This window comes from Plecotus auritus (genome assembly GCF_963455305.1).
Source record: "Plecotus auritus genome assembly, chromosome: 5".
In the NCBI taxonomy this organism is placed as follows: Eukaryota; Metazoa; Chordata; class Mammalia; order Chiroptera; family Vespertilionidae; genus Plecotus; species Plecotus auritus.
This window is the reverse complement of record NC_137776.1, coordinates 140,087,461-140,099,798: the sequence shown is the minus strand read 5'-3', so window position 1 is coordinate 140,099,798 and position 12,338 is coordinate 140,087,461. Positions and strand designations below refer to the sequence as shown.

Here is a 12,338-nt window from a genome sequence, read left to right as displayed (position 1 = left end):
TGTTTTTTCTAGGTCCTTTCAATTTGGCCTTTTGTGGGCACTATATTATTTGTGTGGTCTATTTGTTTCTATGTTATTTTAGGTGGCTTCTCAGTTTTTAAAATATGGAAAAATAATAACTTCCACAAAACATAAAACATGGATAAAGCCACAAGGACAGAAATGTCTTAGAACTTTGACAACTATTCACCTGTTAGACAAGAGGTTTGTTGGAATAAACTTTGTAAACCTTAATTCAAAGCATTCAGAGCATGGATGAGACTGTCCCTTAGATTGGGGTTCTATTATTCATCACTACTAGAGGCCTAGTGTATGAAATTTGTGTACGGATAGGGTCCCTAGCGACTGTTGGCCGGGGCCTCCCTTTGTTCCACACCACCCCCCTGGTGGTCAGCACATGTCATAGTAAGCAATCGAACTCCCAGTCAGTCGAACTCCCGAGAAGACACTTTGCATATTAGGCTTTTATATATATAGATAATAGTAAAAGCCATTTACTGAGAAAAGAAATGGGCAAAGGATTTGAATAGACATTTCTCCAAGGAAAATATAAATGGTCAATAAGTACATAAGATGTTTAACATCAGTAGTCATTAAAGAATTGCAAATCAAAACCACATCGAGATACCACTTTATATCCACTAGGATGTCTAAAATAAAAGACAGACAATAACATACATTGGGAGGATGTAGGTAAACTGGATCCCTCATATATTGCTGATGGGACTGCAAAATGATGTAGCTGCTTTGGAAAAGAGTTTGGCAGTTCCTCAAAATGTTAAATGGAGTTACCATCTGATATAGCAGTTCTACTCCTAGACATATATCCAAGGGAAATGAAAACAAATGTCCACACAAAACCTTGTACATGAATGTTCATAACTGCATTATTCATAACAGCCAAAATAGGAACAATGCAAATATCCATCCTCTAATGAATGGATAAACAAAATGGAGTATAGCCGTAAAATGGAATATTATTCAGCAATAAAAAAGAATAAAGCACAAGATGACTAAGCCTTGAAAACATTATGCTAAGTAAAAATAGCCAAACACAAAGGCCACATGCTATATGCTTCCATTTATATAAAATATCCAGAACAGGCAAATCCATAAAGACAGAAAATAAATTAGTAGTTGCCAAGGGCTGGGAAGAAGAGGGGATGGAGAGTAATAAATTAGTAGTTGCCAAGAGCTGGGAAGAAGAGGGGATGGAGAGTAACTGATAATAGTTATGAGATTTCTTTTTGGGGGTAATGAAAATGTTCTAATAATAGACAATGGTGATGGTTGCACGACTTTGTGAATATACTAGGGATTGCAGACTTGTACACTTTAAAAGGGTGAATTTCATGGTATGTGAATTATATCTCCATAAAGATGTTATAAAAATAGACTAAAAATCAAAATGGGAAAAAGTCAATAGATTTGACTACTTGAGAAGTAGAATACTTGTTACATTAAAACATGATAAACTACAAAAACTGGGAAGATTTATAACACATGCCATATTTCATGGACTTGGAGATGCCATGGATTGTAGTATTAATTTCTATACTACTAAGAAAGCAAACCTCCCAAGATGGGGACTCATGGAGGGAAGTCACTAAAGCTGGGACACCAGGGGCCACATGCTCCATAAACCTACCAGGGCACGGGAAAGTCATGTTCTTCCAGCCTTGGCAAAGGGTAAAGGAAGGTGGAAAATCTTCCTGGAAAATTTGACCACTAGTTGGTAGTCAAACAGGCCTGCAGGCTGAATAAGTAGTATCTTACAGTTCCTCTTAGGCAAACAAGCAAACAAAACAAAAACCTTTGAAAATTTAATTGGTCTCAATTTGAGACCAATTTTAAGATGCTACTGGGATTGTCAAATGTGAAACAAACGTTTTTCTTAAGACTGAAAAAGGTTAAAAAGGATTGATATCTTTAATATGTAGAATTCAAATAAATCATTTGAAAAAATAAACATCTAATATAAATGAGCAAATATCACAAAGCTCAATTCTCAAGGGAAAGACAAATGGCTAATGAACATGAATAATGATTGAACTTCACCAGAAACACAAAATAAAACAACCAGATAACATTTTGTACTTATCAGCATAGCGTAATTTACAAAGAATAATTCTGGCTAAGGGCTAGAAGGGTTCAGACTGCTTTGGAAGTCTGCAGTGATATAATCTATCTCTGTAGTTATGTGCGTTTTAACCCCCTAATCCTCCTTCTTGAAATGTATCCTAAAAAAATCATAACTTTGGACACAAAATTTATCCTATATAATAAAGAGGTAATATGCAAACTGACCCTCACGCAGTAATGCCATCACAAGATGACAGCGTGCACAGCAGGGGTGGGGCAGTGGGGGTGGGGCCGGCGACCGCTCCTTGCAGCTTCCGCTGGGGTTCCTGCGGCCACACAGGGGTGCAGGGACCCCGGTGTCTGCTTCATGTGGCTTCTGCTGGGGTTTCTGTGGCCCCGCACATGCACTGCAGGGGTGGGGCCCGGCGGACGCTGCATGCGGCCTGGAGGTGGGGCATTGGGGCAGCACTCCGGGACTCAGGGCGGTACCATGGCATGGCGGGGGAGGGGGGAGGACAGGAGGGGAGGGGTCCTGGGTCTCACACGATTTCGCATGACGGGTCACTAGTCTAAAATGATGTTCATAAAATATTAATTAGAAATAGAAAAAGGAGAAACAATTTAAATGTCCAATAATGAAAGAATAGTTAAATAGATTATGGCATGCCATATAATTTTAATGTATTGCAATTTTATTTTATTACATATATATTATCACAAAATTCATCTCTAAACTTTAAAAAATTTCCCTGCGCTTTCTTCTTTCACCTATTGGTAGTTTAAGAGTGTATTATTAAATATTCACATTATTGGTAAATTTTCCAGTTTTTGCTCATTCATTCATTCCATTGTGATTAGAAAAAAAGAGGATTAAAAAGTACCAACTTCCAGAAATGAGTCACAGAGATGTAATATACACCATAGGGAATATAATCAATCCTATATAATAAAGAGGCAATATGTGAATTGACTGTCATGCCCTCACAAGATGGCTGCCTACAACAGGGCCGGCAGGGGGGTTAGTGAGGGACAACCAAATGACTGAACAAGTAGGCTGCGTGGGGTGACCAGACTGGCGGGGGGGCTGTGAGGGGCGACCAGGCCGGCAGGGCGGGCAGTTGGGAGCAACCAGGCCAGCAGAGGGGGGCAGTTGGGGGCGACCAGGCTGGCAGGGGAGGGCAGTTAGGGGTGACCAGGTTGGCAGGAGGGGCAGTAAGAAGTGACCAGGCCAGCAGAGGGGGCAGTTAGGAGTGACCAGGGTGGCAGGGAGGGGGCAGTTGGGGGCGACCAGGCCAGCAGGGGGGGCAGTTAGGGGCGACCAGGCAGGTAGGCAGGTGAGCGATTAGGAGCCAGCGGTCCAGGATTGTGAGAGGGGTGTCTGACTGCTGGTTTAGGCCCGATCCCCGGGGGACCCCCCCCCCCCAATGCACGAATTTTGTGCACCGGGTTTCTAGTAATATTATGTTGATCAATGTCATCCCAATAAATTTAATTTAAAAAATAATAACTGTGTCAGATGGCTACTAGACTTGTGGTAATCACTTCGTAAGATATTAAAATGGTGAATCCCAATGTTGTAGACTTGAAATTAATCTATTATATATTAACTATAATTAAAATAGATTTAAAAAGCTTCTTTGTATAATTTCAGTCTTGAAATTTATTGAAATTGTTTTGTGACTATCCTGAAGAATATTTTATGAGAATATTCAGTTAACATTTTTATATATTCCATTAGAATTTTGTTGTACATTTAGGTGGGCAGACCAATAAGTATGTGTGAATAAATCTATAAGGACTAAATGTACCTTTAATATACCATTTTTATTTGTTGCATATTATTCTATTACTTGATTATATCATAATATATTTAGTTAACCAACATATTATAGGGTTAAACATTTAGGCAGTTTCCAAGTTTTTCCATTACAAAATAGGATTTTAATGATTATGACATCAATAAATACCTGACTGCGACACTTAATATAATTATTGATTACTGCTTCTGGAAAGTAAATTAACTCTTCCAATAAAAATCTTGCAAAGATACACAAAAATCTTGAAGTCAGCATGTAAGTACTAAAATGAAAAAAAAAAATTTCATTATGAATCTTACCTTGAATTTTCTTGAAAACTCGGGAATTCATAAACTTTAGAAATCTGTCTGCATAAAAGCTTGGTCTGTGAACGGAAACAGTGTCCTGAAAAGACAAATCAGGTAGCACAGTTTACCTCTCAGACAGTTCATTTCAAGCTCGAAGAAAGATCTATGCACTGGCTCTCTGTGGGCCAAGGCCCTTAACCAGAAGGTGTGGGTGCGGAGAGCCAGAAAGAGCAGTGCCTGGGGCCTGTGGGGCTCAGGAGTTGGGCTGGGGGAGGAGGCTTAAGACTCAATCTGAGCAAAGATTCCAGATACTTATCCTATCTAATAAAGAGGGAATATGCTAATTGAACCTCACACCATCGCAAAGATGGTAGCGCCCACAGCCACAAGATGGTGGTGCCTAGTCCCCTCAGCCCCGCTGGGGCAGCAGGCGCACGGCAAGGCCGGGCCCGCCCCCAGGCAGGCCCGGCTGCTCCGCCTGCCTGCCTCCAGAGTCCCCCAGTCCTCTCTGTCCCCCAGCCGCCCAAGGCCGGCCCGAGGTGCAGGCAAGCCTTGGATGGCGGCTGCCCAGCCATTCAGAGCTGCTTGAGGCTCAGGTAACCAGGGTTGGCCAAGGCTTGCACTGCTGGCAATGGCAGCAGCAGAGGTGTGATGGGGTGTCGCCTTCCCCTGATCACTGGTCACCTCCCACCCCTGAGGGCTCCCAGACTGTGAGAGGGGGCATGCTGGGCTGAGGGACTCCCCTCCAGTGCGTGAATTTTCATGCACTGGGCCTCTAGTGATGAAATAAAGTATTAAGAAGGGCAGGTGGGAGACAGCAAAAAGGCTCTGCTTTATAAACCCAAACTAATCCTTATTCCATTGTGTGCCCTGAGGGGCTTTTAAATTCTTTTCTACAGACAGGTAGCCAATGCCTCAAGTCATCTGGAAGGAAGGGGAACACTTTTAGTCAGAATAAAAACTGGGGAGGTAGACAAGCAAAACAACCCTAATGTAAGAGTGATATCTAGGCCAAAAAAAAGTGTGGTTTCATCTCCCAGTAATAAGGTGCATTGACACTGGGAAGATGCCTAGGAGACAAGGCTGACTGACAACTCCCGTAGCACTGAATTAGCTACTAATTAGGTAGAATTGAATTGCATTAAATTGTTGACTCAATTCTCTCATGCTTGGTAGGAGTCTTTAGGATGGAAGGGGCATTTTATTACAAATTCAGGAAAGGAGATTGATGAAGGAAGTTAATTCTGTATGTTTATTCAGTAATCATCTATTTACTATCCAAGAAATATATTCTAGAAATAGTATATTTGCTTATTTAATGCTCCATTTTGATTCCAGGATTGTGTATTCTGCTAAGAAAACTTCTAAAAATGTGTTTAGATTCAACCAAGTGTCTGCAGTGGATCTGGAAGCGAAAACACACCTTGGACCAAAGGTCCGGAGACCTGGTGCTGGTGTGAGTCCTAACTTCACAAGCTTTTGTGACCATGGGAAAAGAGTGTCTCAGTGTATCTGTTTCTTCATCTGTAGAACAGATGAAGGGTGTTAATATGAGGCATGAGGTAATTCTGTGACCAGCATGTTATGAGGGACATTGACTAGAACAGCCCTCTTTAGCCAAGTGATAATGGTCCTGTAGACTGTCGGTGATGCTGTCAATGTGGTGGGAAGCATCCCATTGGTTGGACATGCTCTCCCCCCAGTATCCTGGCAGCTCCTGTCTGAAGTGGACACATATTCCCCACAAGTACAGTAACTGAGAAACATCTTAGGGAGCAAGGTGATTAAGACTCAGCCTTGCCTTCCAAGAGAAGTTGGACTGTGGCTCTCTTTGGTATGAAGAAACATCTATAATAATAAAAGTGTAAAATGCTTATTAGATCAGACGTCCTTCCGGATGAAGCCGGGGCTGCGAGGGAAGCTCAGGTCCCGGGTGCCTGCTGGCAGCCGAAGGAAAAGCCCGGGTCCCAGGTGCCAGAGGAAGCCAGTACCAGCAGCCGGGGGAAGGAAGGCCTACTCTTGTATGAATTTCATGCATCAGGCCTCTAGTTGTTTAAATAAGAGGCACGTTTGTTAACAGACATACATCTTAATTATTGCTTATAATTTCACAAACATGTAATCAACACAGAGAGTGTCTTAAAAAAAAATCAACACACACATACACAAAAAAAGAAGATGCTTTTTAATTAGACAAAGGTAGGGGTCTCTTAGAAGCATCTGACCAACAGAGGACCAGGCCATTCTGATCAGCAATCTCATCTGGTAACAGGAATTAACGTTGTCATGGAAAACAGAAGAGGGTGCGAGAGGGCGTGTTCTCTCTCTCCCTTCCATGCTCAAGGCATTATGGAGTCTCTACTTTTCTCAGCTGAAAGGGAAAAACTTAAAGAAGGAATTTTTGATCTGAATAATAAGCCTCACTTTAATTCTTAGAAACAGACTTGTGAACCTGTTGTTTACAAGTGCATTCCCACTGACGTCATTCCACAGCCTGTGGACAAGATGCAGATTTCCTGCTGAAAGGTTATTACCAGTCTTCCTCAGAAAGAAGAAAGTAAGTGTGCTAGGAGAAGAACAGCGTCTGTAATTTATCCCTTTTCAAAGGAAAGCATCTGCTAACATCTTTTAAAATTTTGTGAGCAAATCTGGGACCCATGTATTCTTTGGAATTGTCACTTTAAGTTATTAACTGAGGGAGGCTGAGACCAGTGAATGTTCTGTTAGCGGCAGGAAGTTCAAGTCTAACATCAGATAGGAACACCCGTGTGTGTGCGCAGGGGTGGGGGGTGGCAGGGAATAAGGAGGGAGGGAGGGGGAAAGAGAGAGAGGAGAGAGGGAGGGAGGAAGGCAGAGGGAGGGAGAGGGGAACAGGGGGGGGGGAGAGAGAGAGAGAGAGAGAGAGAGAGAGAGAGAGAGAGAGAGAGAGGAGAGGCTGCTTCTTGATAACTATATTCTTGTTCTACCAATTCTGGGTCCAAAAGACATTCTCTTCTCAGTGAGCTTTAGTCATGTATAAATCCATAACAATGGAAAAGCCTTTACTTCCCATGCCCTTATTATGTGTTAGGTACATTATTTATTAAATCCTCACATTTGTCCTATGAGGCAGGTACAAGGTACTATGACTTTGCCCTGGTAGAGCTAAGAAATCAGACTAAGAGAGGCCAAATAATAAGCAATGTGTTTGGATCACATGGCTAGTCAAGTGGTGAATGCAGGGTTCAAATCCAGGGCTGCCTACCATCAAGGTCAGGTTCAAAACTCTGTAGCTTGGTCTTGTGAGAACTTTCAACTGTCCTACTGGTCTTCCCAGTGCCTATAAGAAGTCTCCATTACTCATAATTTCTTCAGATTTCACACAGAAACAAGATCATTTTGTTTTCCTGGCCTTTATGTAGCTACCAGACTGGATGGCCTCTATTTGAATACCTGTTCCAAGTTATGTTGTCTTCGGTCTTAGATTTGAACAAGCTGAGCCTGATTCTGAGTTTGTAAAGACCCTTGTTTCCTTTCCAAGTATAGTGACACAGCTTTCCAGACATACTCTGAAGTCTCCGAGAAATCAGAGGAATATACAGTTTAATAAGGCATACAATAGCCACTTACCCCATCATAAACAAGAGCTTTCCAGGAATGTTCTAACTTCTTCATTAGCCTAAGTGTAAACAGGCAGAAAAAGAAAATGAGAATGTAAAATCCCTCCCACTTGGTGAATTTTCAGAATCTTTTGTTGATTTATTTATTTTTTTAATTATAAAAGACTCCTCCCAATTTCTTACCTATATGATTGCAGAATGTCAATAATGCCCATAAATAAAAGCAGTTTTTCTCCCCTATGGCTTTTAGCTGGAATCCCTCCCATTCTGTTGATAGAGCAAAAGAGAAAATATTTTGTAATATAAGAATAGGAAGTTAAAAGTCATTTCTAATAAGTAGTCTGTAAATAAAAATTGACACTCTTTAAGAATTCTGGACTCTCCCTTCATCGTTTTGTTCGTGGTCTCAGTTAAAGTTTTCCTTGGAATCCAGCATGATGTAGTTCCCACAGATCAGAGTGACATCCAAGCTGTCAGCTCTGGAGAACTGGGTAGATAGAGTACAATTTAAAAAGTATTCCTATTTTAAAGCCATGAGCAAGAATTTTGAAGTATTTTAAAATATTGCTTTTTGAAAATGCAATACTTTTATATGTTCACTATGAGATTTCAAAATAAAATATAGAAAAGCACAAAGAAAAAATGTATAAGAAATCTATTCCCAGGATGCAAAGATAACCTCTCTGAAATCAATAAAAATATATTAAAAATATGCTTTTATTTGTTTTAGAGGGAGAGGAAGGGAGGAGAGAGAGATAGAAACATCAATGAGAAACATCAATTGGCTGCCTCCCACACATCCCCTACAGAGGACTGAGCCTGCAACCCGGGCATGTGCCCTGGCCGGGAATTGAGCTGGTGACCTCTTGGTACGTGGGATGACCTTTAACCACAGAGCCACACCAGCTGGGCAAGTAATATATATTTTAATGACTGTAATATTTCACTATACTGATAGAAAATAAGTAACTTGTTTAATTGATTGTTTGACATTTAGATGGATTTGCAAGCAAGGATTTTTTTACAGTTTAATATGTATGAACTTCCTTTATGAAAGTGAAATATGCTTGTGGTTTAGTCATTGTTGAAGAATCTTAGAAGGCAGCCACTAACAGCCAAGGAAAATGATTTCTTTCTTTCAGTCTCCTTGCTCAGCTGGTACACGCATGTGATACAGTCAGCCATTTCAATAATTTTCTTTGGTTGTAAGTATTTCTGTTAGTGGGTATTCACTTTATACAATAAGCTAACTAATCCCAAAGTTACTATCACATCTGGCAGTGGCGACGGACCACATCTGCCAGGGGAGAGGTCTAGAACAACAAAACCCTCTTAGGCAGAGAAGAAGCTCTTAATTGGGGACATAATTCCAATCATATATTTGCTTAAAGACATGTTTATTTAAATTTAAAGTATGATGGGTGTTTGGAATGTGTAGTAAATGGGGGTAAAAAACATTTTCAGCCATCATTAAAAATAGAGCCTTTGCGGGGGAAAACCAGGTGGGTGAAAGAACGATAACTCAAAGAATGGCTACCCATCCAGTCATCCACAGAAGAACAGAAATGAAGCCTGGCTTAGGCAGGTACTGGAAATATCAAGGGGAACATTTTGTAAAGTATATGACTGTCTAACCACTATGCTGTACACCTGAAACTAATACATAATAAAACTGAATGTAAAAATTAATTTAAAAGAAGAGCAGAGTTTGAGAGGAGAGACACCCAGATATTTCTTCTGTTCCCTCCATGTTTCAGCCCAGGATTCTAGCAATGGTTGTGTCCCACAGCCACAGTTCACTCTGGCACCCATTCTCTAGGGACCGTGGGGCTCCTCCCATTGTCCCTGTGCCTTGGAGTGGTACTAGTCTTTAAGCCCTGACTAGCTATTGCTGCTTCCCTTCATTCTACCCACACTTCTGTTATGAGCCCCTCCATTAACGTGTCTTCACTGGAAACAAACAAGAACTGAAACCCGGCTTAGTTCATTTTAGCATCAAGTAGGAATCTATTTCCGAAGAGCCACCATGAAAGTAACATGATTGCATTTCATTACTCAATGATGTGGGCTGCCCCAACCAAGAGGGCTTGTGGGTGGGTGGCTGCACTTACGTGTCGGGGTTCTCTGTGATGATCCCGTCCCCAGATTTCCCTGGACCCTGGATGGATTCCATTGCTGTGGAGTAGAGAACCTTCTGCATCCCAGGCCGCTTCGCATCAGGTGCATTTTGTGCCGTGTCCTCTTCTTTCTCTTTGAGGCAATGGTCTAAGATGTGGATTCCCAGCAAAAGGCTATAGTCCATGATCTTGAAGCTTTCCAGCACCTGGATAAGAAAAGGAACCAAGAGGCCGGTCAACTCCAATGGCTTGTAAGTCTCATCTACACAGAACCAGAGAGCTCTAGCTATATAGACACACAGCTCCTGCGTCCCTCCCAGGAGGGTGGCTGATAGAGGAAAAATAAAAATAAAAATTATTAGGTCATGTGCAGTAAGGATTATCATAATTGCTCCAAGATAGTATTTCTATGCAAATCTAAAGTAAGCACATCTTTTCCTAATGTTCCACATATGTTACTCTAATGGTATTTATTGAATACTTTCCATGTGCCAGGTACTAAGTGGTTTACTTGGGTTCAATCCTCACAACTCTTTGAGCTATGTACTATTCTATTTCACACGTGAAAAACTGGAAGACACAGAGATAAAATAGTTTGTTCAATGCCACACAGCTCGTAAGTGGCATTGGCTGGACCGAAACCAAAAACCAATTGTCTCTACAACTTGTTCCCTCCTCAGCATGAAGACTCAGCTGGAATATTTTTGTCCGGATTCTGCTCTCAACATCTTAATCTTGCGGGAGTTCAGTGGTCTTTTCAAAGCTTGCCCTTCAAAATTGCCATTTGGTTCCGTAGCAAGTCTTTTTAAAATTCTGATCTCAACAGAGAACATGACTTATTGCTTAATTATTCACTTGGCAAACAGTGGGAAAGAGAAGGAATTAAAAGTAGTTGGATGCAGCCAGAGAGATAGTGATGTTCTGACAGGAAAGTGATGGGAAACAAGGTCAAATAAGAGGAAGTCAACATGGCTTTCAAGTGTAGGTAAGGCTTTGACACTTCTTCAATGATACAGATTGTTTAAGAGGAGCACCTGAAAATGGGATATTTTCCTCTCTGATAAAATCACTTTTCTAGTAGTTTGTATATAATTCTCCTCCACAACAGATTTTGTTGTTGTTGTTAATGCTCACCCGAGGATATTTTTTCCATTGATTTTTAGAGAGAATGAAAAGCGGAAAGGGGAGAGAGAGAAACATCAATGTAAGAGAGATACATCAATTGGTTGCCTCCCACACATGCCCAAAACTGGGCTGGGAATGAACTGGCAATCCAGGTACATGCCCTTGACCTGGAATTGGACCCAAGACCCTATGGTACTAAGACTGGCACTCTAACCACTGAGCACCACCAGCCAGAGAACAATAGATTTTTTTAAAAATTTCTTTATTGATGAAGGTATTACATATGTGTCCTCATCCCTCCATTAACCCCCCAACCCCCTCCACTCACCCCCCTGGTGTTCGTGTCCATTGGTTAGGCTTATATTCATGCATACAAGACCTTTGGTTGATCTCTCCTCCTTTCCCCCACCCTCCCCTATCTTCCCTCTGAGGTTTGGCAATCTGATCGATGCTTCTCTGTCTCTGGATCTGTTCCTGTTCATCAGTTTGTGTTGTTCATTATATTCCACAAATGTGTGAGATCATGTGGTATTTATCTTTCTCTGACTGGCTTATTTCACTTAGCATAATGCTCTCCAGTTCCATCCACGCTGTTGCAAATGTAAGAACTCCTTTTTCACTGCAGCATAGTATTCCATTGTGTAGATGTACCAGTTTTTTAATCTACTCATCTGCTGATGGGCACTTAGGCTGTTTCCAAATCTTAGCTATGGTAAATTGTGCTGCTATAAACATAGGGGTACATATATCCTTTCTGATTGGTGTTTCTAGTTTCTTGGGATATATTCCTAGAAGTGGGATCACTGGGTCAAATGGGAGTTCCATTTTTAGTTTTTTGAGGAAATTCCATACTGTTCTCCACAGTGGCTGCACCAGTCTGCATTCCCACCAGCAGTGCAAAAGAGTTACTTTTTTTCCCGCATCCTGGCCAACACTTGTCATTTGTTGATTTGCTGATAACCATTTTGACAGGTGTGAGATGATACCTCATTGTTATTTTGATTTGCATCTCTCAGATAATTAGTGACTTTGAGCATGTTTTCATATGTCTCTTGGCCTTCCTTCTGTCCTCCTTCGAAAAGTGTCTATTTAGGTCCTTTGCCCATTTTTGATTGGACTGTTTAATCTTCCTTTTGTTAAGTTGTATGAGTTCCCAGTAAATGTTGGAGATTAAATCCTTATCGGTGATGACATTGTCAAATATGTTCTCCCATGCATTGGGCTTTCTTGTTGTTTTGTTGATGGTTTCTTTTGCTGTGAAAAAGCTTTTTATTTTGATGTAGTCCCATTTATTTTCTCTTTAGTTTCCAT

At 41.2% G+C, this 12,338-nt stretch overlaps 1 protein-coding gene across 3 annotated transcripts in view; it reads right to left on the bottom strand.

Moving 5' to 3' along the window:
- Positions 1-12,338, bottom strand: part of PIP5K1B (phosphatidylinositol-4-phosphate 5-kinase type 1 beta) — a 307,693-nt gene that overhangs the window by 96,535 nt on the left and 198,820 nt on the right. For all 3 annotated transcript variants that reach the window (XM_080668561.1, XM_080668563.1, XM_080668562.1), the window contains exons 8-11: positions 9,897-10,108; positions 7,969-8,052; positions 7,796-7,844; positions 4,199-4,283 (exon numbers count right to left, since the gene is read on the bottom strand). In XM_080668561.1, coding sequence (XP_080524687.1) covers positions 4,199-4,283; positions 7,796-7,844; positions 7,969-8,052; positions 9,897-10,108 — 430 coding nt within the window. The remainder of the gene's footprint in view (positions 1-4,198; positions 4,284-7,795; positions 7,845-7,968; positions 8,053-9,896; positions 10,109-12,338) is intronic.